The sequence below is a fragment of the Etheostoma spectabile genome, chromosome 18 (genome assembly GCF_008692095.1).
Source record: "Etheostoma spectabile isolate EspeVRDwgs_2016 chromosome 18, UIUC_Espe_1.0, whole genome shotgun sequence".
NCBI lineage: Eukaryota > Metazoa > Chordata > Actinopteri > Perciformes > Percidae > Etheostoma > Etheostoma spectabile.
The window spans coordinates 9,157,309-9,184,257 of record NC_045750.1 but is presented as its reverse complement, the minus strand read 5'-3'; the positions used below and the strand labels follow the sequence as shown (position 1 = coordinate 9,184,257).

The window sequence follows — 26,949 nt, the reverse complement described above, 5'->3', positions numbered from 1 at the left end:
TGCAACGCCTGTGCTACTCTGAATGTTTATTTTTCGACAACGATGCTCACAACTGATCAGTTTGGATGGAGGCCCAATGCTGGTGAGTGTTACACTTCCTTACTTTGTCCAGTGCGCTTTTGATACCACATTTAGTTCGTCTGGGCTCCGTGTTATTATGTGACCCTTCACACTGGATGCAGGAGTTACCGGTTTTTTAATTCATATCTTACAATTAAATATCTCAGTGTGGAAAGAAAAATGCACGGCCTATTCATGAAATGATACATGATAAAGTAAATGAAACGTAAAACACCAGGTATGTCATCATAATAAATAAACAGTGGCATCAATAGGTCAGTGCTAACTTACTGAGGGGCTACAGCAAATCTCGATGTTCAACCAGAAAAACGTCGCAGGAGTTCGCGGATCAACGAACGAGACACTGGCGCTGTGACGTCAGCACCGCCGCTGTGAAACAGCACTGGGGATCACCGCTCCCCATCCGTTAGCAGCTAGCGGGCTAACTCTGGCTAACGTCAGCTATGGTCCATCACCATTATTATCTCATTTCTAAAATAAACAACTGTTTAGAATGACCCGGCTAGCTAACAACAGACTGGGAACATGGGGACTGTTTGGATGCTAACTAGGATCGCAATGGTGCAACGAAGCGAGGTAAGGTTTCATTGAGCGTTGCTACCTAACGCTTATCTTTAGTAAATATGCTAGTTAGCCCGTTTACAGGACCACCGGAGCCGCCGCATTGGACGCAGTCCCCTAGCTAGATTAGCTTCCTAACGGCTAATCCTCTCAAACGGCCGATTTGTGGCTATTTATGACCAGCGATTGCCGTTGCGCGAGACCTGGTTGTGGTTTTTCACAGAGTGGAATAATGCTAGCTGCTTTATATTTTCGTGACCATCTAGCACTCGTTAGCGTCTTGTACGAGCCTTAAAGACGTGAGATTTATCTGACCGTTGTTGCAGTTTAAATGACATAACCACAAAACATGTAACAAGTAATGCTTCATCTTTCCATCGTTTGCACTCCCAGTAGCATGCAGCGTGCTGTGATTTATAAAGAGCAAATAGACCTGCATTTTAAGATGTGTTCCCTGTTTTTTTAGTGAGGGGCTTGCGTCACTGATGCCAGGTGCAGGCTGTAGCTGAGAGCACTCAGGATGAGTGGGGCTGGAGAGCACACAGACATCCTGTCAGTGGTAGACGTGGTCAGAGACCGATGGAAAGTGGTAAGAGAAATCACAAAATCATGATTCCCCCCCAAAAAAAAAAAAATGAAGAGAGCAATGATTTATCCACAACCACATGTTGGGGTGACTTTTAATAATCCATTCTTTTCAGGCAAGGAAGATAGGTGGAGGTGGGTTTGGCGAGATCTACGAGGTTTTGGATCAGTTGAGCCAGGCCACTGTTGCCTTAAAGGTGGAGTCTGCTCAGCAACCCAAACAGGTGCTGAAGATGGAGGTGGCTGTGCTAAAGAAACTTCAGGGTGAGTCCCTTCCTTGTCAGTGACAGATAATTCCAAGATAATTACTAAGTAACACTGTTTTCTACATAAATTTGTTTAGCCAAGTTGGGAACTACCTACATCACGATTTATGATGTTATTTGTCAATTTAGTTAGTAGTTGATAGCTGAGCAATAGCCAAACCTTTAGCATTTACTGTGTAAAAATATGCTTTTTTCATATTTTTTTTATGATATAAGCTGCAGTGGTCTTTGCTTCAGTACCACAGTAGGAAACCCTAGTGTATCAGAGTCACATTGATAACTGATAACTGATATGACACACTGATAAGACATTCAGTGAATGAAGGTGTATATTTATAAATCAGTGTCCTAACTACTGCTGAAATATCCCAGCAGTGATTTTAAATAATCACACAATCAGCGCTTGCAACATACTATATTTCACCTTTTGTGTCTGGAACAGTATCAATAAATACAAATGCTGAGAGAAAATGAACTATAATATTTAATATAATACATTTCTGTGATAGGCAAAGACCACGTGTGTCGCTTTGTGGGATGTGGCCGAAATGATCGTTTCAACTATGTGGTGATGGAACTCCAGGTAGGATTTTTTACCAGTCAGTGTTAGTCAAGTATTTTGTTCCCAGTCAACACCAATCACTCTGCGTCACATAACTGTAACACGCTGTCCTCTGATTTCCTGTCTTAAGGGGAGGAATCTGGCAGATTTGCGCAGAACCATGACCCGTGGCACTTTCTCCGTCTCCACAACTTTGAGACTCGGCAAGCAGATTTTAGAAGCCATTGAAAGCATCCACTCTGTAGGATTCCTGCACCGAGACATTAAACCTGTAAGTTGACCTTGTTGGTTTGTAAATTTGTATTTGTATAAGTCAGTTTACCGTTTAACTTGAACTTGCTTGTTTTTTTCGGTGTTGTTAAAATTGCAGTCTAACTTTGCGATGGGAAGACTAGCCAGTACCTGCCGATGCTGCTATATGCTTGATTTTGGCTTGGCCCGTCAATTTACCAACTCCAACCAGGAAGTCCGTCCAGTAAGTACTTCCTGAAAGCAAAGGTTTTTAATCAAAGATGCCACAAGTTACCTAGTCAGAGAAGCTGTTCCAAAGCATACTCGGTCAACTCTTTGTGGTTTGGTCTAGCATGCTGATACAGCAAAGTGTCATTACAGAAGGTTTCAAAAGAAATAAAATCTGATACTGTATGATAGAACTTATTCTTAGAGCACAAGAGTCATCCAGGTGATAGGATATCTAGAAGCACTAAAGGTGGAGTTACAGATTCTTATACGGTTCACTTTTTTGTCAAAGTCAGCAAAAATCTCCTCCCACTGACTCTGCTAGCTGTCTGTTCTTTGTGTCCTCGCCCACAAGGAGCAGAGCGCAACGTAAATAACATGGAAGAAGCTATAACCTCGCCAAATTGGTATAAAAACTTCTTTGAGTGTTGAGATTATATGTCACCAACACCAACTTCCACCTGTGTGACCTTAGTGACCCTCATGTGACCATCTCAAAAAGTTATAAATGTCAAAGACTAAAACAGTTAATCCAGTTGCCTTTAACATAGTATTTATAGCTACATCACAATGATATTTTAGGATCTATAAACAATTGTGTTATTTGGGTTTCAGTTTATTTGCATTTTACTAAATCTCTATTATATTATATCTCAATTCTCTTTCAGCCTCGTCCTGTGGCAGGCTTCAGAGGAACTGTGCGATATGCTTCAATCAATGCTCATAAGAATAAGGTAAGCATGAACCAAAAACATATTCCGCCATTTCTTACATTGTACCCTTGAAATTACTCACATTTGTGAATCCTAATTTGTAGGAAATGGGTCGCCATGACGACCTGTGGTCCCTCTTCTACATGCTGGTGGAATTCATGGTTGGTCAGCTGCCCTGGAGGAAAATCAAAGACAAAGTATGAGCCTGTATACTGTATATCAGTCAGTATAGATTAATAATTCACAATATCTGTATCCATTCAAACTCTTCTTTTTCCCCTCCCTGTTCTCAGGAGCAAGTAGGAAATCTAAAAGAGACATATGACCATCATCTCATGCTTAAGCACCTTCCCTCAGAGTTTAGTACTTTCCTGGATCACATCTTGACATTGGACTACTTCACTAAGCCAGACTATCAGGTTGGCTATCACTTGTTTGGCATATTTTAGACACACTGTTCATAACCCTCCAGCTGTCAAACGCTAACCCCTCTGGTTTCTCTGTGACAGCTCTTGATGTCAGTGTTTGAGAACGCTATGAAGAGCCACAGCGTGCTGGAGAATGACCCTTATGACTGGGAGAAATGTGACTCGGAGGATATGCTGACCAACACTGCCGCAACAAACACTGCTCAGCAGCTCACTCGCCTCACACCGGCGTACTTGGGGTATTTACAGCTTAAGAAAGAAAGCTCTGTCACTATTGACACATAGCCTTTTATTCTGTTAATTGGTTCTTGTTGCAGTTTCACTTTTGCTAGTCAAACTTTCTTCATACTCTGTTAGATACGTGTTGAAATATATAGCCGCAGCTTTTTTTAGACTCAAATCCTGCACAGTCAGGGATCCCTGAGAAAATCGCTGCTCTAAATTGTGCTGTTGAAATGAGCTGCAGGGTGACCTTCCCTTTCCTCCACAGCATGGCCAATGCTTCAGTGCTGCCAGGCGAGCTGCAGAGGGAGAACACTGAGGATGTCCTGCAAGGGGAGCGCCTCAGCGATGCTGACAACTGCCCCCCCATCCCCACACCGACCACCACCCCTGCTGTGGATGTATGGTCAGAGATGGACCGCAACCGCAACCATAAACATGTACAGCCGATGATCAGAAAGGTCAGGGCAATTAACTTTTTACTATAAATGCTAATTAGAATGTTCTTACCCACTGCTGAAATATTACTCTTATGTAAACCCGTCTCTTCTTGTGCATTGAGATGCATAGTTTAGCTGCAGTGCAGTGGATGTCATGCACAAAGCTCTACCCCAAGACTACATTGACTTTGCCCTGAGATATGAATGGATAAGACCCTGCGAACATCTATCACTACGTCTACTCCTTCTAGGCTTGAATAGAAACCCACTACTGACTGCTCGCCTCCCTATTTAAATAAATGGATGTCTTGACACAGCTTCTTTCTGGGGTTATACATGAATTATTACTGTTTTTGACCCTTCTTGTCATTCATTCTCCTTAGGTGGTGAGTGAAGATGAACACAGTCAGAATCAGGGGAACCAGAGCCCCAACACTGGCTCCATGCAGAGTTCTCCTAGACGGGTGCGATCAGAGACCATGTTCTTGGAGCGGGCTGCGCCACTTCTCCGGAGGATGAGACACAGTCAGAGCTTGGCATTTGAAAAGAGGCTTGCACCCGAACCCAAGCCCACCATTGAACGCTTCCTTGAGGCCTAGTTAGTACTCCCACCACATGAGATTACAATATATACAGTTGTGAGAGCTTAGGAAAATATATTTTTGGGAAACTCACCATAACATTTACAATATCTTGTTTCAGCTTGGGCAAACAGCGCCCGGTTCTTTTTCAAGTTGGGGAGAAATCCATTCCTGAGATGGAACATGGGCAGCATCCTGCCTGCAACGAGGAACACTCTGGAACAGCAACCCCTGACCACGAAGAGGGCGCAGCAAGCAGTGGCTTTGTGGCTGTGAATCTCAGTCCTGTGCCCCAAGAGGGAGACTCTCAGGAGTGGGTGATGCTGGAGCTAGAGCAAGGCATCGGTTCTGGAGCCACCAAGCCTCAAGGTGAGGCCCAGCATGAGGACAAGCCTGAGACGCACACGCCCGCCGAGACTGAGAACCAGTCCTCTGAGCCACAGGATGGCCAGCCCACAGTGGTGCCGAGCAGTCCTGTCCTGTCACAGATGTCCATGCCCGGCACTTGGTTACTGGGCCACAGGCGACTGCCGGGAATGCTGGGACAAATGCCCTCTGTTATTATGGGAAGACCCCAGATGGACCAGGTAGGGGTGACCAGACATTTAGTTGTGCATGAACTGAAAACAGCATTGTGAAATTAAACTAAAGAAATATATATAGGCTGTAAGTACAACAGTACACAATATGAATATAGTAGCTATTAACTCCTACAATCAGTTGAGCTGATTTTATAGGTTTTTCTGCTGTTACTAAAAGGTTAGCATTAGGGCTAACTAACATTACCAACCTTGAAATAAGTGTTTTTCTTGTTCCTCCCGTTCTGCCACCATAATGTGAATGCAGCGTAAGAACAGTGTTGCTTAAGTTTGTGCTTAGTTGCCATGGAAACCAAGATGCCCAAACTTTTCATGATTTGAGCACCTCTACAACTTAGATATTCTTCGGACTTTAGACATGTTCTAATTGATAATGAATTCATTGTTAATTTATAGGCGGGCGGGGGGGGTTCAAAGTTTTTTCCCCAAATATTTCAAAGTTTACAACTACCCTTTAACAATCTTAAACTCTTCTCAGTCCTCTAGCTGTGCGCTACATTCCCCTGTACAGGAGAGGAGTGAAGCAATACCACTAGAAGCACCATCTGCTAAATCTGAAAAACTCCTTGAGGAAATCTTCAAAGATGGAGGGAGGTTGGAGTTAGCTCCAGTGCCAAGTTCAGCCAAAGGCCCCAGTGCTCATCTGACAAACGACAGAGACCCAGAGAGTGATTCTGGTCTGCCGGATCGCTCCTCCGAGCCGAATCAGCAGCCTCAAGCTGACACAGCAGGGGGCGCTGTGGAGAGCACCGTCACCGTCTCGTCCTCTCCCCCGCCAGCTCTGCTCAGGAGAAGAGACTCTCCCTTGTCCCCAAGATTGAGTCGCATCCCAGTACGAGAACCAAGCAACCCCCTGGACTCTCCGAGCAGGGACCTCAACTTGGAGAGGCGTCATCGCTGGAGCAGTCCAGTCCCCGGCTCCCCCACCCACTCGCCCTCTCCATCTTTGTCCTGTGACAACCTTCCTTGCGCTTTGCCAAGAGACAGGCTCTTCTCAGAGCGAGGCTCCAGGTCCGATTGTGTAGGAGAAGACCCTCTCTCTCTGTCCTCCTCATCAGGTAGTAAAAGTAAGATTCCACGTCCTGTGAGCACCGCCTTTATGCCCGAGCAACTCACCAGCAGATTTCTGCCTCGACCACCTCCTGGGAAACCACCCATCCGCCCGTGTGTGGACAACAGGTATAAACTATATATATTTTTTGCTAAACATTATGGCTAATAATTTAAATCCTGATTTAGAATAGAAATGGGATTTTTACTTCCGTAATGTCTCTGTTGACCTCTATAATTGGCCTTTTTTCCATTTTCACAATGTGCAACTGCAATCTGATTTTATGCTGTACACGTTGCTAATAGTTTTCCCTCAGCAGGGCAAAGTAATAGGAGTAGTAACCTTGGTGAGGAGCCTGTCACCTGAAACACCTCCATCTTGTTCGATATCTTCCTGCAATATTTACAACTGATCTGCTATCAACAAATGCAGTTGGCTTGTTTTGCTGATGCATTTTTGATGAAAGGTCCTTGTCACACTTCTGCTTCACAATAAAAGCCACCACATGTTTTGGCAGTTGAATTCTTTTAATGTGATGTTTAATTAGCAGCTGTAGGAAATGTTCAGTTTGTATTAGCAGTAGCTTAATACGGCACTGGTACGGTGTTAGAAGACTGCAAAGTGAACAGTGAGGCTGTCATCAATGAGATTAAATTACAGACAAACAGTAATGCACCTTGTGCACAAGTAGGCCGTCTCAATCCATTGTGGGAAAGGTGCACCACAGCCCTAATTAGGAAATCTATAAGAAAGTTATTTACAGAATGTAAGTACAATAAATATGGAATATCAAAAACAGGGTTTTAAGTCGATGACAAACATCATTCATTTTAACTTCTCTTCACGGAAACATCTGAGGATGAGGAATCATACAGAAGGTAATCGTATTGTCTTGTGTTCATTTCTCCAGACGACGGCGGTTAAGAGTGCGTGCCAGTAGCACTAGTGACGCAGATTTTCTGGCCAGTCTGACTCAGCTGATGCAGGACCGAAGCGGGATGCTCTTCAGCCCTCCTCCGCGCCCTCGCAGCTCCTCCTCCTCCCTTCAGCGCTCGCTAAGCTCCTCCCCCTCACGCCAGGAGCTCCGGGAGGGCGGAGCACTGCAGGGACGCAGCCGCTCTCCATCTAGCTTCTCCAGCTCCCCTCCCCCTCGGCACCCTCACCCACATGACAGGTTCGGAGGGCAGGGTCAGTGGGGCCACAGCTCCAGGGGAAGGGGTCTCATCCACGAGAGTAAAGGCAAAGTGAGTCGATGACTGTATTTGACACACAAGTGACTGATCCGGATAGTGCAACTGTAGCGAGAGGCTGTTTCACATCCAGTCGCTGATAGCATGTGTAAATACGGTATTTACTCAAGGGAATGTACTGTATGTAATGTAAAATGTATAAATTGTATTTATTTATTTATTCATTTGTTGGATGTGTCTCTCAAAATACTTGACAATGTGGCTTGATACCTGCAGTTGAAACAAAAAGGTTGAGAAAACCTTAAGATTGCCAACTCTTACCTCTCATTTTAACTCTTCTCTTAACTCTCCATATAGGCCTAAGATGAGACCAAAAAGATAATGTTTAATATCCGAAAGATGTAAAAATGATGCTAATTGTAGATATGTACCATGAGGACATAATAAACACTAATAGGAACCATGTAATCACGTTAAGAACACTAAAAGTAAATGCCACCTCACGTAGTATACCAACATCGGCATTCATGTATAGAACCAGGGCATGCAGCCCCATGTTGACCTCACTCCTGTAAAACGGCTATATTAATTAATGTATTTGACAATGAATTGTTCATTTGGCATATCACAGTGTAGTAGTGTGCTTTTACTTTGCTAAAAAATATTTGTCATACAAAAGGCATCTGCATATTAGAATGTACATGTAAGTGCACTCATACCTAAGTATTGTAAAAGTGCATGAGTATCATTACAAATGATTTTTTTATAATTCATTTGTAATATCCGCTAAGACATCTGTATTTTTGTTGAACTGCTTCTAATTAATATACATTATAATGTAGACCAGCAATGATGTGCAATTTTATTTCTTACATCAAGTAGATGATAAAGTAAAAAAACTGATACAAATTGAACCTGTTTATCATGTCTGATTGTTGCATTTTATGTTTTATCACAATTTAAAATACATATTAAAATAAGTAAATTCAATAAATGCCAGATCTCAAAAATGTTACTTTGTGGCTACACCTGCTGCAGTGTTTGTTTTAAAGGAGCAGTTTGCCTAAATTTGCTCACTATTTCCTTATTCACTCGTAGAGGTTTTGCAGATTGTTTTGGTTTTATTTGCCTGAGAGTTATATACAAAGACAGTCAAAGTAGACAGGTAAATCTTAACTAAACACACTTACTAAATGATGAAGTGTTTTTGTTATACTCAAGTTAAACTCAAGTCACACCAACTCAGACTACAACATGTCCCTTCAGAACTATCACTTATCAAATTCCTTCGAAGCAGCTGTCAGACGTCCCTGTACGCACAAGAAAGACTGCTGATGCGCCAGTGGGGTCCCAGACGACAATATTGAAATAAAGGCTCCTCCATCTATTGTGGTGGCTATTGAAATTTTAAAATCAGTAACTGACAAGTAGTTGAAGTAAGTTTAGAGCAATCAAAAATGATTGCTCTAAACTTCTTTTTAATAACTGCAAGATGAATCATTGTTTGAGCTTTCTTGCTACACCGTCCTAGCCTGGATGCCAGTCGAATTTAGACCCACCCACAACATTTGACTTTGGGAAGTTTGTTCTGGACTTGATCCGCTTTGGAGCAACTATGCTCGAAACAGTGTTGTTCGAACCAATCAAGATGGCTGCCGCTGGAGAACTGAGATGTGTAGATTCTGCCATCGTGTCTGTTATAGAAGATATCAACAGCGCATTCATTTTAAAAGAGGAACAGAGAACAGCGATCAAGGCATTTCTTGATCGGAAATATGTTTTTGCCATCCTTCCTACGGAATTCGGCAAAAACTCAACATACGTCACATACTCCGTTGCTCTGATTGGTTGTGGTTGGTTGCCCCATAATCCCAGCCCAATGGAGCAGTATCAGAATCATAGTCTGACTAAAATCTGAGTATGGCAACGTCAGGCCAACACTGTCTCCACTCTGAAAACATTTTTTTCCCCCAAAACATCAACTAAGGTTCGTCTGTTTATGTACATGAGGAAGTGGCTGTAATGACTATTGACTGCTACCCAAAAAACTACAACAAATGGCCAGATGTTGGCACTTTAACAAGCAACTTAAATAACAAAAACAATCTCACTGCTGTTCTGGAGCTTTCGAGTCAGCTTGACCAACTGTCATCAAAATATTTTAAATTTTTTTTGACCACTTAAAAGAACTTCTTGTCTATGTTAGTGTACATATGTTTGTTTTAGTTTTTTTGTCAACTGCCATTTCTAAAGTCAGAAATTAAGTTTCAATCTCAAGCAACTTCACAAATGCTTCATAACTGAAGACTGAACTGATCTTATCTTCCCCAAGCATCAGGTTTAACACCCTGCAGTTTGGTGGCAATGAGACATACTATTTAGGGGAAAGCTTTTGGCAAAAATAAATAACTTTGAACCATTTAAGCAGATACATTATTTTTATCTTAACATTTGAAATAAATTATAGCATTTTTGGGATAAAAACAAAGCGGATTTATTTCTATAGCTGCACGGTAAACTCCCTTATTTTGTCATACTAGCTTTTTTTGCCATTCTGACTTTGCAACATCAGATATGATGTGTTGGGCAGTAAAATGCAGATGGTGATAAAATGTAAAAATATTTATTTACAGTACATCGTAAATTAAAATACAGAATAGTTGTCATGTAGGACAATACTAAGTTATATGTCCTGCTCAACTGATATCAGCATACAGTAGTTTATAAACAGCCAAAGACTTAAAATATGGGGTACTTAATTGAAGATGTGCATACAATTTTGAATGCAAATAAAAGGATTGGAACCCAGATGCAAACAGCAAGCAACACGTCCGGGGTGGTGACACTATCTAAAAAGTGACCTGCAGGTGTAAGGTCTAGAAGAGAGGCGCAGACTGTCTGGGGTCATCTGGTAACACACTGATGGAGTCCTCTGCCTTTCCACACAGCATGCAGAGCATGGTGTACTCCTGGAGAACACAAAACAGACTTAATATAAATAGTTTAAGACTATACAGTGGCAACAACTAACCTTAAATTCTGTTAAATTAGTAGGTTAGGTTTCTTTAGGTGCTGTAGAGACAGTGTTACTGGGTTATTTAATTCTTGTAAATAACCCAGTAACACTGTCTCTACAGCACCTGTTCACTGGTTCCACTTATTAAGTATTATCACCCATTCTCACATCTCACTTATTATTTTTTATTTATTCATCATTCTCAATTCCTAATACATAACTGTTCATATATTCATACTGTTCATATTGTAATATAATAACATAATACTATTTATCCCAGTATCCTTTGCACTATGCTCCACATTTAAAATAATTTTATTGATCTCTTCATTGCACTCATGCCTCTATATTGTTTCTGTTTAGAGTATGTAAATATTGTGTATATATTAGTGTGTATATCTTTGTTTTGGTTGTTTTTGTATGTGTAAGCACAGTGTGAGTAACAATGCTCCAAAGACAAATTCCTCCTATGTGTCCACATACCTGGCGAATAAAGCTGATTCTGATTATTACTACCAGAAGGTAAATTTGTTACTTTGTAAAAGTACAGCAGTCCAAGTAAAGAACAACCACAAACAACATCATCATCAGAACAGACAAACGGACTTCAATACAATACAGCAGACCAAAATGGGATATAAAACAGCTTATAAGTGCTCCTTCCCCTTTCCCCCAACAGTAGCCTGAAGTTGATGATACAATATATAACAGGTTTGGCACTATTACGCATTTTAAGGTCAATAAACCAGTGTAGAGATGCCTTACCTGGTATTCATCAACAACAGAGAAAGTGTATTCGTGCCTGGCGATGACATGGTCACAATTTTTGCAAACATCTGGAAGGATAAAAGGACATTAGTGGATTATTGTTAAACATGCCGTGGTAGCTTTTCTTACAAGGTTGGGATTATTAACACTAGTAGCCACTAACTTTTGGTGAATTATAAAAAATTCTGGTAATTTCTTCTTTGTTAACAAGACCCTCTGAAGAAATATGCTATACAGCCAAAACCATTCAGACACCTTAATATGCTGCTATAACTGCCTCCGCCCTTCTTCAAAGGCTTTCCACAAGATTTCGGAACTTGGCTGCAGGGATTTGGTCCCATTGAGCCACAAGAGCATTAGGGAGGTCGGTCACTGATGTTGGGTGATATGTCCTGGCTCACAGTTGATATTCCAGTTCACCCTAAAGGTATAGAAATGGGGATGAGGTCAGAGCTTTGTGCAAGCCAGTCAAATTCTTCCACCCTGATAGGGGAAACATTTCTTTATGGAATGTGGCATGTTGGAACAGGAAAAGCATCTTCCCCAAAATGTGTTGCCACAACGTTGGAAGCACCCTATTGCCTAGATATATCACTGCATGCTGCAGCATTAAGATTTACCTTGGATAACACCAAGGGGCCTTGACCAAACTTAAAAAAAAAAAAAAAAAGGGCCCAGAAGTGCATAAATGATTAAAGGTTTTTATGAACTGGTTGGTAAAAATGTGTCCGGAGCACAAAAAAACGACTAACGGTCATATGTTACGATCTCCTCTCCATCATCATCCTCTGTGGCTTTATTGCTGATCAGCACAAAGTCCCTCTGGTGGCAGTTGGCACAGCCCTGGTAGTTCATCAGGTAAGAGCCATTCTCCAAACAAGTGTTCCCCTGAGCAGAAAGTCACAAGAATATCCTCACATGTAACTCTTTTTGCTTTCACCCTGAATTGTAACGTTATTCTTGAGCAGGACATCATCGCTTCAGGTGGTTGATTCACCTAACTTAGCTAAATGAATAATCTCACAGGTAACTACACCGTTAATATCTATACATTTAGCGTAAATTAGCGTATGTGTGTCAGACTTACCCGGTCTGGGTATTCTTTTTGTACACAGCCGTTGCACATTTTAACTAGAATTATTTTTTTTCAAGTCAGTTGGCGATAAAAACACTATAGACAGCCAGATAGGGTTCGTAGAGATTATTTAGAGAAGAGGAAAAGAGACGCCCAAACCCCAACTCAGAGTAATTTCCTGTATCTCTGTCACGTGGGTTTCGCCCATGGATGTATGCCACGCCTCTTTAGGAGACCACAGGGCTCGTGAACACATTTGACCGTTTTTACCATAGACCGTAATATTAACGGTCTATGGTTTTTACCCAAAGTAAATCTTGGTCATTGTTTTTTACAATTCACACATCTCCGAATATTCTGACCATCTGGCATTTTTCAGACGGACAAGTCAGAAAAAACTAAATTTTGTTCGAAACCTAGGCTCGTTCGAGATGAACTGCGCCTCGCCTGTAAAGTGGACGAGAGCAGGCGGCAGCAGCGGGGGGCGGTGACAAAAAGCTGCGGTAAAGTCGGACAGTTTCCAGCCGATTCCAGCCGCCTTCAGGCTGGACAGGAAGTGATGAAAACACAGTGGTGCGATTCCGATTTAATAAAATATAATCAGACCCTCATACCAGCTGGTACACAGTCTCCAGTTGTTATAGTTATGACAGAGTAGCTGGCAAAGTGCTCTACATGCGATCTGTTGCTGATTTTAATGAACAACAGACTGGAGATGATCCGTGATCTGAACGGATTTAGTCTCTTTGACTTCTAAACTTAACTATCAGTCACACAACATGTGTTCTGGACAGAATAAGCCTTTAAATCAGACAAATAGCAATTAAAATCGCTCCGATTCAAAAACAATAAAAAGTTTATATAAAACGTCATCATGTTGTAAACCAATCAGGTGTTAAATCAGCTGAGAAGCCGGCGTTTCCCAGCATGCTCTGGGTCCGCCTGGGTCCGCCTGGCTCTTGCAGTCATGAGGCTCGTTCGAGATGAACTGCGCCTCGCCTGTAAAGTGGACGAGAGCAGGCGGCAGCAGCGGGGGGCGGGGACAAAAAGCTGCGGTAAAGTCGGACAGTTTCCAGCCGATTCCAGCTCCTTCAGGCTGGACAGGAAGTGATGAAAACACTGTGGTGCGATTCCGATTTAATAAAATATAATCAGACCCTCATATCAGCTGGTACACAGTCTCCAGTTGTTTTAGTTATGACAGAGTAGCTGGCAAAGTGCTCTACATGCGACCTGTTGCTGATTTTAATGAACAACACACTGGAGATGATCCGTGATCTGAACGGATTTAGTCTCTCTGACTTCTAAACTTAACTATCAGTCACACAACATGTGTTCTGGACAGAATAAGCCTTTAAATCAAACAATTAGCAATTAAAATCCCTCCGATTCAAAAACAATAAAAAGTTTATATAAAACGTCATCATGTTGTTAACCAATTAGGTGTTAAATCAGCTGAGAAGCCGGCGTTTCCCAGCATGCTCTGGGTCCGCCTTGGTCCGCCTGGCTCTTGCAGTTGGTGAAAAGCAACTGCGCCGCCTGCGTCTCAGAACTGCGGCCGCCTTGCTCTCGTGAGATTTCCGTTGCCCACGTGTGCATGACGTCAGAGCAAGTCGGGATCAAGTCGGACACAAATCTAACCGGCATGCAACGGGCGCCGATCGCCGGTGATCGATTCTGCGCAGACCTGGCTCATCTCGAACGAGCCTATGTACCCCTGACTGCAGACCCGCAGACACGTTGAGGGGCGGGGTCAAACGTTTAACTCCGCCCAGTCTCCAACCGTCCACTACCCAACTCATTTAATACATGTGGGACTAGAAACCTTACTGGATGTGGCGAAATGCAACGATTTAAACATAATGAACTTAATCTTTGGTTTTACTAATTATGAAATACATATTGACACATTTCACAAAACATTAAATACTTCAATATTAAATTAAATGATAAAAAAGTAGAATATTTGAATGTATATTTATCATAATCAATTGCAACCTGATACTTTCTTAATGTTATCAAAATCAAACGATCATGAGACTATAATATATATCAGATATTATATAATGTATATAGTATGTGTATATTTATATATATACACTATAAATATATATATATATATATATATATATATAATATAACACCAATAATTATGAAAATAAGTTTAATAACAAATATAGGCTACAACCATAATAACAACAACAATAATTAGATTAGATACTTTATTCATCCCACAGCGGGGGAATTTCCTTGTTACAGCAGCAAAAAAGCAAAACAAACAGATAAGTAAACACAAAAGAAAATTATTTTAATCCATATATCTCATATAACGGCAGATCGCCTTCACACAGATCGCCTTCACACACCTGTTATCCTCTGGCGGTCTTACACAATAAAACTCGCTTAAGAAGGAGACCACTGGTTGAGTTGTGGGCTCATTCACTGAAGACATATCTACACTAAAGACAGATCTACAGGCTATCATCCACACGCGAGTCATGGGCGCTAGCCCCTGCACTGGTCGCGCTAACCGCGCTATGCCTGGGGGGACAGAGACAAAGATGTGCTGGGTGTTGTGGATCTGAGCTCTCCTTCATCTCCTGGTTGCAGACGATTCAGAGACCGTCCATGCACACAACGACTGGAACATTGTCCTTCAATGGAAATAATTTCCACACTTTCAGATTACTTGGAGCTAGCAGTTAAAGAAGGGAGTTAGCCTTCCAATCCGAACCTCAGCCTGCTCAACTTGTGCAGAAACATTAAAATAGACATAACAAGCTTTTTTTATTTGTTTTTGAAAACTAAACAACTATAAAAGTCACACTTACTTCCATTATTTATTGACTAAAAAGGGCTGTCCGAAGCGTGGGTGCATACTGCTAAATTCACTCTGATATTGCGATGAAATGACAGGGTCAAATGCTGGAGAGTTTAAAGGGGTTAAACGTTGAGGGGCGGGGTTAAACGTTTAACCCCGCCCCTCAACGTGTCTGCGGGTCTGCAGTCAGGGGCTTCTCCTTGCAGTCGGTGAAAAGCAACTGCGCCGCCTGCGTCTCAGAACTGCGGCCGCCTTGCTCTCGTGAGATTTCCGTTGCCCACGTGTGCATGACGTCAGAGCAAGTCGGGATCAAGTCGGACACAAATCTAACCGGCATGCAACGGGCGCCGATCGCCGGTGATCGATTCTGCGCAGACCTGGCTCATCTCGAACGAGCCTCCTGTTTCTGTCTCAGCAACAGGCTCTCGCGACATCTGGCAACACGGACAGACTAAAGTCATTCGCGAATGCCACAGATGTTAGAAGTTATTTGCTGTGCTAAACATAAATTGTAGCTGTGTAAATAGCTGATGTCAGCAAAATAAATATAAATTAAGTATGCAATTACACGATATTACACAACGTTTCATCTATTCAACACGTTCTATAGTGAGCCTTTGAAACTGCTTCTTTTTACATAGCCTGTAAATTACATTATTTGTATTATGTAGCTCCAGTCTATATCGTTTTTGGCAAAACTCCTCTTCTGCGTGTAACGCTGGTCCCTGTGGCTCATTAGTGCGTTAAAATATCTCATATAACGTGTGACGGTCTATGCTCTTGTCCCATATTTTGTCATAGATAGTTTATTCATAGGTATTTTGTAGATCCAGAAGGGCACCACCGCCAAACTTCCGGTGTCAATTTTAGCTCACGATTGGCCAACGTAAACATGACGTAATTTACGTAAGCAAACATGGCGGTTGAGCTGCAGATGAGTTTTGTTGCCATGTGAAATTTGTCTGGTAATATTCATATTGCTACTTCATATCTTTTCATTAACAATTTACCTAAATGCCGTTAACACTGCCCACCAGCTTGTGTGCATTGTAACGCAGGGAGCGTTGATCTATTTAGTCCACCTCTAACGTGAACGCTGGCTAGTTCTAACTTGACAACCACGTTGTGCTACTGTGAACATTAACGTTATAAGTTTAGACTCGACGATTGCAGTGTAACGTTAGAACGGGTTGTTAACTGTGCCCAGCAGTCACCTAATAGCCTACCGATATGACGTAAATACCACGTAAATGTCACGTACTATTTGATGGGCTATAGTCTTTATTCTGCGATGATAGCATTACATTGAGATACTACAGTTGGGCTTTATTCATCCCTTATTGAAGGCTACTGCAAAGCTATAGGTTAGGTTAAACCTTGTTGTTGTTTCACCTGTTCAGAAATGGCACATGTTCAAACCCCACCTGGTAGGGTGGGCAAAACGCCCGTGAAGAAGAAGTACAGCCACCCATGGTTCTCCCGGAAGGCCAAAACAAACTACTGTATTTTGTGTCGCAAGTCTCATTTGAAAATTGTAAGTGGCTCTAACTTGACCAAGACATTTAAATGATTAACTGTGCTGGCTAGTATGTTTTCCCCCCAACTTGCAGCCGTTGTAAATTATCTATACTTTCGACATAATGTCTCTTAACTACAGGAAGCACTCGAGCATGTGCATGGTATGCTGCATCACAGAGAGCTGGATACAGTGCTGGGCAAGTGAGTGATGTTTGTCAGATATACAAATGTGTAACTGTTCTCTTTTAAGCAATCATTGTTCACAATATTTGCAAAATACACCAGTAAACATACACAATGAGCTTGATAAGGCATTTTGGTTGGAGACATAGTAGGATTTGAGAGAAGAACGATGGCAGCTTATGCACAGCATTTCAAGGTTGGAGTATTTCCCTCAGCTGGGTATTGAATCTCCGAAAGGTTGTTGTGCCACCCTTTGTGTTCATAGCACAGAGAGCACCTATTTTATTAAGACTTAAGAGTTAAGAGAATTGTTTGGTATTGCACTAAAAGTCAGGTGTTGTGTGAACAAAATCAAATGATAACCTAGCCCCAGTGTCTTTTCCTGCCTTACTGAGATAACATAATCATAACATGCATTAACTCAGACATCTACTTAAAACTGACAAAATGTTGTTGTGTTCTTCCATTGACAGGGATTCATTTCATGACTGCCAGGCGTGTAATGCATCTTCCATGGACTTAAATCAGTATGCTAAGCACATTTCTACTGAGCAACACAAAGCCAAGTTGAAGAGTTTGATTGCTAAAAATATAAAGCCCATCTCTCTGTGTAAGACTCTGAGCAAAGAGACCATGGACCACATCCTGAAGAGAAACAAGACAATAAAAAAAGAGATGTAATAATTTCACCTGTTTATCTGTTTGTATATTTATACTCTCAATGTTGTAAAATGTTTGGCTAACTCTGGATTTGGTTTCTATTAAAGGAAGAAAGTAAAGTGCAAGGAAAAAAAGAAACAGAAGCAAGTAGCTGGTCAGCAGCGTGCAAACATGCAACAGGGAGCCAGCCATAAAAATCAAGTGAACTCCAAACAAGTGAAGATGAGGAGACTGCAACAGAAAACCTACCAGCAAGGAGGAAACAATGCTGTTGTTCAAAACAAAGAGAATAAAGTGTCCAGTCTGCAAAGGCCTCTTCACCAAAGAGAATCAACTCTGCAGAATCAAAGTGGAAGATTGCCTTGTTTGTCAGGGGAGCCTGCAGGTCAAAGTTGTCATTCCCCTCATGTTCGAGACCAGTTCACCCAATCAGCTCAGCAGCTAAGGTATGATGACAACTTTTCGGTAAAAATTGAGAACTCCCAAACAGTTAGACTTGTTAGAAGACCAGACAACACTCCAGCAGGGGCCACTAAAAAGCCAGGAAGAGAACCCATCAGCCAGAAGGGCTATTACAACCAGCAATACGATGGAGACTTCACCAGTGATCACCTTCCTCATGATGGAGCCATCATCTTTGTTCATGACCAGAATGAGAGTATGGGATCTACTCAGCCAGCACAAGAATGTTCAGCTCAACCTGATCCAGCAAACGGATCCGCCAACGCAGCTCCCATACGGGATGTCGATGTCAGTGCAATGCTACGGCAAATCAGAAGAGCGCTGGGCGTGAGGGAGCCGTGCAGAGCTGACCGTGAAGCCCGGAAGCAGAACAGTGACCGGGTGGCCGATTACAGCACCACGCAACAAGCTGGAGCTGAGAAAGAGCAGCAGACCGGTGGCTCCTTTAGGAACAATGTCAACAATGCTACACTTCACATCCCCTCTCCTGATGCTACACCTGTGCAATCTTCACAGGTCAACAGCACTGATCCCTCCAATATTGCTCCTCCTAAGCCAAAGCAGGCAACATTCAAAATGACACAAGGAACAACTCAGCATTGTGAGAAGAGCTCAATGTTTGCAAGTTACTCAAATGGACCATCAAACAGCAGGGAGAGGGAATCTCAGGGGACCACCGACAGCCAGTGCTCGACCACATCCTCTGAGCCCAACCTGAACCTCACCCAAAAGGTTCGGGTTGCTCACAACTTAGCCAAAGTTCAGGGGGGGAAAGAGGCTGGGCTTAAACCAACCCTGAAGAAATTGTTCAGCTCATCAGGGGCCAAGAGTAAGTCAAACTGGAGGACAATAAATGAAGAGACGAAAATGAAAAAGCAGGAAAGTGGCAAAGCCACACCCAGGTAAACCTCTTCTTGTCTTTTCAACTGTATCCGTTTTACCCTTTGTTTGCCATAAGTTAAAGTTTTTTTTTTTTTATTATTTCTGTGTGTGACAGGTTTGGAATTCAGTTTGTGAACCGTCTGTCTGACCAAGAAAGCTCAACACAAGCAAAGGACAATGACATAAGTCTGTCAGAAGGCTTTCACTGGGAGACGTTCCCAAACAGTCCTTCAGGTGCACACTGGACCAATCTACCTCCTCAGCATACAACAAATAATGACTCTCATCCAGAAACACAGTCAGATTCTCAGCTGCAGGAGCCTTTGGAGCAGCCTGGTGCAGCACTGGAAGGCTGCAGCAGTAAGACAGTCGAAGCTCTCTCTGTGAAGGTGGAGCTGAACTGGAAGGATGATAATGGAGATTTGAGAGCCAACAGTAATGCCAGCAAGAGGAAACACAACATGGTGAGTATTATACAGTGTTGTTAAGTGTTGGGCACAGCTGAAACATCTTGGTGATACACGTTTTAAGTTGGAATTGGAAATTAAATTGTTGTGTGTTCTTACAGAATGATGGCATTTCTGATAAGGAGCAAAGTGGAAAAAAGAAAAAAACAAAGTCAAACAAAGGTGATTCTGATATTTTGAGTGCTTTATTTAGGATTTCCATAATGTGTCATTCTAACATGCAATGAGAAGTGTATCATGTGTTTCAAGTGAAAATATATGTACACTACATAAGTACAAGGCTATTGGGAAATGGCATAAATGAAAAAAGAGAACTGACACACCACAAATGTATTTGTATGACGTTTTGATCCCATTTTGGTCATCAGATTACAATCAAAAAAAGTCATCCAATAAATCGCAGTGTGTGTGTTTATGTTTCCTTGTTTTCCTCCCGAACAGACCAGAGCCAAATGGACCAGCTCTTGGCTGTGTCTCTGAGGGAGGATGAGCTGAGTCACTCATTGCAGGATCTGGACAAGTCTCTGGTCCAGGCTCGGAATGCCCTGCAGGCTGCCTACACAGAAGTCCAAAGACTCCTGCTATTGAGACAGCAGGTACCACCACTAATGGACACAGACATTCTTTTTCTTTTACCTTTCTCCTCAGTCTTTTCATGGGTTGACATTAAATTGTTATTCCCGCTGTTATAGTTTACTGCTGAGGTCAACAGTCTGAGAGCCCAGCGCATTGAAATCCTGCAAGGGATGCAAGGTACAGTAAATTTACCCTTTGCTTTAAATGACTTCAAACGCAAAAAGTAGTTTACTTTTTTCATTCTTAATCTCTTTCAGGAGGGTACACAGGTGCATCTAATGTAGCAGAGAAAGCCCCCTTTTCATCAGCAGGGGCTAATGCTAGCGTGCAGCCAAGACTCTCTCCCCTTCCTTCCTTTAGTGCTTTCCCAACCTTCTACAGCCAGCAACAATCTCCCACAAACCAAGCATCTTCCGTTAGCCCCCTTGCCCTGCTAGCCATGCCAGTAAAGCAAGAATCAGTCCAACTAACCCCAGCTGGACAGGCCAGTCAATTTCCCATAACATTGTCCTGTAACTCTGATATACTTCAAGTACCTGCAAACCAACCTGTGCTCCCTTCCCTGCTGCATCAGTCCCCACACTTAGCTGCTCATACAACTGCTGTTACCCCTCTCAAACAACTGAAAACGGACTGCTCCACATCAGCAAATACAAATAATTTCCCTGAATCATCTGCCGGGCAACAGACAGTGAGGATGTCAGCTGACAGTGATTCTGAGGAAGAGATGGGAGGAAATCTCTGCATAGAACAAGTTAAAGAAAAAGAGCCAGTAGCAGAGAAGCCAGTCTCCACTTTTGACCCCAAAAGAGGTCAAAATGCATCTGCTGCAGCACCAGACGACGATGGAGGGAACGAGAGCGATGCCTCCGTCAAAATGGTGGAGCCCTCCGGCCTGGTGGTCATCGACATTGATGAATCGGACAATGAGGCTGCACCAAATGTTCCAGTCCACCAAGAGCCTCCTGAGAAGTCAGTCAGTGTGGAGTTCAGTTCATTAAGCACACAGACGTCTCAGCAAAATTACACCGAGAGGTGAGATAACATTTGGTTTAGAATCTCGAACATTGCAAGCATTGCTTTACATGTGAAGTGTGACCGACTTTTCACTCTTGACCACTCAGAAAAGTTGAGCCCAAATTTGTGCCAGTTGACGTAGTCGAGGATGAGGAGCCGTCCGTGGGATCTTTTTTCAATCACACGGGCCCCGTCCACGGCCTCCATGTTCACGAGGGTCGGTTGTACACATGTTCAGGGGACAACACAGCACGGGCCTACAGTCTGATGGTATGTTGATCACGGTTTAAAATGAATACCCACGTTTGTTCCAAATTTGTCCCTGCTGACATCTGTATCCTTCCTCAGACAATAAGCAGATGTAATGCTGTCTGTTAATGTTCTGCTTTTTTACAATCCGTTAAATTACAAGTCATTTTTGTCACCAAAAAAAGAAGCTTTACTCACTTCAGTTGATAACGTTTATCTTGAATTTTTTTCATATGTACAGTTTTATCATTTTAACATACCAAGCAGCAAAGACGACAAAAAAAAATAATAATTATGTCTAATTAATTTGTCTGTGTATCCAGACCAGGGAGTGCCAAGCAGTTTTTGAGGGTCACACAAACAAAGTCAACTGTCTTCTGGTGTCGTCCCTCCCAAACATGCCGTCACGCCTCTACACCGGATCCAGTGACCAGACTATTCGCTGTTACAGCATAAAGGTACAATAAGTCTGGGCTAGCCATATTGTGATTTGTATGTGGCGTTTCAACCCTTCTAAGACACGGAATCATTTCAGTTGTTAATGTTAACACATCCATTTCTTTGTCTCACTGCTGGTTTTCAGTAGTTTTAATTTAATGGTTGAGTTGCTAATGGGATTTTCAACCATCATGCTTTAAATGAAACACCCACTTCTGTAAGCTTAGTATTGCCTCCTATCTTCTGTTTTGCATTTTTAGATGTTTTAATTTCTTTTCCTCTAGACCATTAAGTGTCTGGAGCAAATCTTGCTATCAGACAGAGTGTTGTGTTTGCACATTGCCTGGAACATCCTGTATGCTGGACTCGCCAATGGTTCAGTGGCAAGCTATGAGTTAAAGGTGAGCAAAAATATTTTTTAACACAGAGGAAGTAGCTTGTGATTTCAGTACCATGACCAGTTGGTATTTAATATGCTTGGACATTAAAAAGCACTCATATGCTGTAACTTGAGATAACCAACCATCTTTACCTGGGTTTAGTTAAGTTAGCCTGGAAATCCAGACCCAAATCCGAAAGATTAAGGGTCTGGCATCGAGTAATGAAAGTCGCCCATCTCGAGGGGCGGCACCAAGCGTGCATTTGAAAATCTCACTGTATGTACTTGTATTACACTACGACCAATCACAACAACACACGGGGTGACGTATCCAGAGCTCCATACTCTTAGCTAGCAGCGGAGCTAACTGGTAGATTAAACTCTTGTCATCTGTCCAGCTCGTCTCTGGCCCGCCTATATCAGATACACCGATGTGATTGGTGCAGCTTGGCTACAAGGGAATATAAAATGATATAATGAGCAGCATTACTTGATGCCAGAGTAACTTGCTGAGCAAATTCAAATTGTGCTCTTGGGAGAACTCCAGATTTCCAGGGTATATTTTAGTCAGATCCTGTGAGATTCTGTTTTGTACTTGTGTTGACCTGTAACCAGAGTATTTGAATGAGCAGGCTGAATTAGTTGTTTTCCATATCTGTAAATGTAGCCACTTATTTTGCGGTGTTGTAGGTCTCGCTTTAAACATTTTGTGTGCCAGAGCATTGAGAACAACGTTCCTACAGCGGCTTTAAACCAGTAGAACCATTATCTCCGTGTTGCCCTTATCCTTGGTCTGATCTCTGTCGTTAGACTCTGAAGAACTTAGATGTGCTTGAGTGCCACGGCCCGCGAGGTGTGAGCTGTCTGGGGACAGCACAGGAGGGCGCTCGCCGAGTGCTGCTGGTTGGCTCCTACGACAGCACCATCAGTGTACGAGATGCCAAGAGTGGCCTGCTGCTGCGTACGCTGGAGGGTCACACCAAAACTGTACTCTGTATGAAGGTGAGGAGATAAACCGTCTGAAACTGTTACACTTTAAACTGATTTTTTTTCCAGATGATTGAAAATTGATATGCTTCTCAAACCTCTCCATAGTGACTGAACATGCAATTTGCACATTCCCAAAGCTGAAAATACTTTGTTCCTTTTCAGTGCTGCTATAGATCCGAATTTTGACTGGCATTTGGTTTTAAAATGGTTGATTCTTCTATTTCTTGTAGATAGATGAAATGTAGATCATCAAAGAGATTATTACTTATGTCAGGTGTACTAAATAACACTTCCTTTGTTGTTTTCAGGTGGTAAATGACCTGGTCTTTAGCGGCTCCAGTGATACATCTGTTCATGCCCATAACATCCACGTAAGTGTTAAAGATTATGTATCGGTATTAGAGTATTCATGGACAGGACCCTGCAGTTTGTTTGGGTGCCTTATAACATTACAGATCTATTAATTTGAAAGTTCAGCAAAAATGTTGCTGCTGAGGTGACTGACATGACATCAGATTCTGAAATAAAATATTTAAAATAGTTAAATATTAAAGGGATAGTTAGGATTGTTATATTTTTTTATGATTTTTTTTGGACATATTTAGGCCTTTATTGACAGGACAGCTGAAGAAATGAAAAGGGGGGAGAGAGGGGGAATGACATGCAGCAAAGGGCCACAGCTCGGAGTCGAACCCACCCGCTGCGTGGAAGAGTAAACCTCTATACTGTATATGGACGCCCACTCTACCAACTGAGCTGTCCGGGTGCCCAGGATTTTTTAATGTAGAATTGTATGAGGTACTTATCCATAGCCAGTGTAGTACCTACAGTGGAGCGCAGTCGGTTTGTCCACAGTTTGAAGAAGGGGACAGGAGTCCTGGCACAAAAGCTAAGTGATGTACCGCTGTGGACCGGGGAAGCAACTAAATGTATTTGAACCACCTAAAAAGTCCACCTAAAAAAACTTAACCCGTTCTAGGCTTTTGTCAAAGCCTCCATTGACATTGTAACTCACACAACCTCACTTCAAAAAATCCAAACCATCCCTTAAAGAGAATGTCTGTCTATGTGTGTTTTTTGGTTTGTTTCTCTTTCAACTTCATGCGTTCACTGTCACCGTTATTGTTGTTGTCCTTTATTTGCAGACGGGTGAGTTGGTTCGTATCTACAAGGGTCACGATCATGCTGTCACATCAATAGTGATCTTAGGGAAAGTGATGGTGACAGCCTGTCTGGATAAACTGGTCCGAGTTTATGAGCTACAGGTACATTATTTATGACTCCATTTTAAAATATGTGGACACTGCCATTTGACACTGATTTCTGAACAAGTGGTTTGTGTATTTTAAAAATGAGGAAATAAGAAAGACAAGTTTTTTTTCCTTTTACTGATTACAATAAGAATTCTCATAGTTTCAGTTTGCAGTGTTGGAAGTGAGGTACAGTCAGGCCACCACCTTGAAAAAATGACTTCTGGAAAACTGCAGCTATCTAATGTGTGCTTTTAAATTAAAACATGTATCTGTCTTCTTGTGCATCCGATGAATCTATCAATAATTATTCATTAGAATGTTGTATATGTTTCTTTTCAGTCCCATGACCGCCTGCAGGTGTACGGGGGCCACAATGACATGGTGATGTGCATGGCCGTACATAAGAGTGTGGTACGTGGACTGAAGCAAGCCCAGCCATGACTTTGAATCTAAGCTTGCATGAGAGGATCATTTTGGAAAAGATGGATGGTTGGATATTGTTGAACTATGTGTCTATCATTGTTTATCCCACCCAGATCTATACAGGCTGTTATGATGGCAGTGTTCAAGCTGTGAAGCTCAACTTGATGAAGAACTACCGCTGCTGGGTAACTACTCAACATCATCATACAGAAAACGAATGAAAGAAAATCTAGACCTTTTTAGTCGGATGATATATATATATATATATATATATATATATATATATATATATATATATATATATATATATATATATATATATATATATATATATGTTAAATAAATTATTTATATCAAAGCAATTACTACCTTCACTCTGATCCCCTTTACAAGAAAAATAGTTTAGATTATTCTTTAAGATATTTAATGAGTCTGTCTGCAAAATTATTGCCGATGCTGATTTAGAATTTTTTGAAATGCCATGAAGTCTCCATTGCACAACCCTGCCGAGCTGTCCGCTCCACTGAACTCAAATGACCGGTACTCTGCTCGCTCCACTTTGAGGATGAGCCTCGACAGCTGCGTTCCCATGGAAACCACGCTCAAACCAGTCCCACGAGATATGACTGCTACAGTAGTTCCGAAAATAGGGATATAGTAGGGAACAAAAATTGATAAATCAACTGTTGATCAGAACACAAATAAGACAATAATTAACTAGCTGGCGCACCCCGCGGTCCCTCTGCCTTACTTCCCGCCGCTAAAAGACTTCTGCTGGGAAGAGAGCAGGCGGCAGCTACGGAGCTGACTCAAATTCAGCCTGCGCAAACCCCGGCGCCAGGGGTGACAACGGGCTGGTGGCCAGCGGCAACACTGAAGAAGGTTTGCTGATCTGGCGAGGAGTCAGGGCGGTCCAGGATCAGCAAACTTTCAGTACATCCTAACCCCGAACACTTTTCTGTGCTGCTGAAAAACATCCCCCAGCAAACACTGAAAAATGACACGTGTTTTTCTAAATTGACATCTTTTTACCTTTGACCTCTCTTCAGTGGCAGAATTGCGCTCTGATCTTCGGCATGGTGGAGCATCTTATACAGCACCTCGTCAGAGATCACAGCAACCCCAATCTGCAAGCGGTCAAATGTCGCTGGAGAGGCTGCAGCACATTTTTTGGCACACAGCAGTCTGTTAAGCAGGTAATGAACTGATGCTCATTAGCTATGAATGTGAAATAGTTGCTATCCTTGAGTGCCTTCACACCATGCAGACAAACACATTTGAGCAGGTTGAATACTACCATAAGAACATCTTCTACTTTTAATCACAGGTGTTTTGTTGAATCATTTTAATATCATATGTGCTGCTCTCAGCAGAAAACAGGATGAGAACAGTTGCTTAGTCTTGTTTGTGTTTTTCCTGCAGAAATTGCCTGAACACATGCAGAGACACGTGGAGAATGACAGTACAATACAGCCTTGACAGCAGCAGTGGTTGTTAGGTGATGCAGCAGATAAGGTTGGAGTCACGTTCATTACAACACATGGGCTGATTTCTTTTTGTTTCAAAATTCTTTTCAGGGTTTTATGTTCCGTTAGATCATTCATTTATTTTCTAGCTGTTGAGGTGCTGATTACAACTCGTTGGTCTCGTTGGTCTTGTGCATATTGTATAATCTCTGTGATGGTGAGACGAGACAGGCCACTTGTTATTGATCCCTGAAGCCGTTGTGACAGGATTGAGACATTCAATCTCACACACTCAATCAGTTCTGTTGTTAAAATAATTATTTTAATAATTGTTATATTTTCTTTTTTAGCTGTTTTTTGTTGTCACAGTGAATGCATGACATGGCTTTATACCCCATAAAATATATTCTACAGTGACCCTCTTCAGATATGTCATTAGTATATTGAAGCTAATTATTCAGAACGATGCTGCACTGTTACAAACAGCTCAGAGTAGCTTTTGCGAAGAAGTTTACAGTGTTAACTGCCTTCAGAATCGATCTTGTTCAAATTTGTTTTGGCTATTAAC

At 42.1% G+C, this 26,949-nt stretch overlaps 3 protein-coding genes across 4 annotated transcripts; 2 read left to right on the top strand and 1 right to left on the bottom strand.

The window, feature by feature from the left end:
* Positions 1–392: 392 nt before the first annotated feature.
* ttbk2b (tau tubulin kinase 2b) lies at positions 393–8,809 on the top strand. The gene is made up of 15 exons (XM_032542227.1): positions 393–657; positions 1,109–1,231; positions 1,344–1,491; positions 2,003–2,076; positions 2,186–2,326; positions 2,426–2,530; positions 3,183–3,248; positions 3,332–3,424; positions 3,521–3,646; positions 3,737–3,894; positions 4,146–4,338; positions 4,701–4,915; positions 5,020–5,485; positions 5,976–6,676; positions 7,459–8,809. Exons 2-15 carry the CDS (start codon positions 1,163–1,165, stop codon positions 7,802–7,804), a joined length of 2,901 nt encoding a protein of 966 aa, XP_032398118.1. The 5' UTR covers positions 393–657; positions 1,109–1,162; the 3' UTR covers positions 7,805–8,809.
* Positions 8,810–9,964: 1,155 nt separating this feature from the next.
* On the bottom strand, positions 9,965–12,825 carry churc1 (churchill domain containing 1). The gene is made up of 4 exons (XM_032542231.1): positions 12,610–12,825; positions 12,275–12,410; positions 11,520–11,590; positions 9,965–10,707 (listed from the first exon to the last, which is right to left on the bottom strand). The coding sequence occupies exons 1-4, from the start codon at positions 12,646–12,648 to the stop codon at positions 10,615–10,617; spliced, it is 339 nt and encodes a 112-aa protein (XP_032398122.1). The 5' UTR covers positions 12,649–12,825; the 3' UTR covers positions 9,965–10,614.
* A 3,454-nt stretch (positions 12,826–16,279) lies between these two features.
* Positions 16,280–26,737, top strand: znf106b (zinc finger protein 106b). Of its 2 annotated transcripts, none has more exons than XM_032542226.1 (20): positions 16,280–16,383; positions 16,819–16,952; positions 17,076–17,137; positions 17,593–17,793; positions 17,887–19,143; positions 19,239–19,587; positions 19,692–19,752; positions 20,032–20,186; positions 20,283–20,343; positions 20,424–21,201; positions 21,291–21,453; positions 21,756–21,890; positions 22,155–22,271; positions 23,060–23,251; positions 23,548–23,610; positions 24,385–24,504; positions 24,832–24,903; positions 25,029–25,100; positions 25,965–26,111; positions 26,338–26,737. In XM_032542226.1, the coding sequence occupies exons 2-20, from the start codon at positions 16,821–16,823 to the stop codon at positions 26,392–26,394; spliced, it is 4,194 nt and encodes a 1,397-aa protein (XP_032398117.1). In that variant the 5' UTR covers positions 16,280–16,383; positions 16,819–16,820; the 3' UTR covers positions 26,395–26,737. The 2 variants fall into 2 exon arrangements, with proteins under 2 accessions (XP_032398117.1, XP_032398116.1); XM_032542225.1 differs by having other exon boundaries at positions 17,593–17,796.
* The last annotated feature ends 212 nt before the right edge of the window (positions 26,738–26,949 follow it).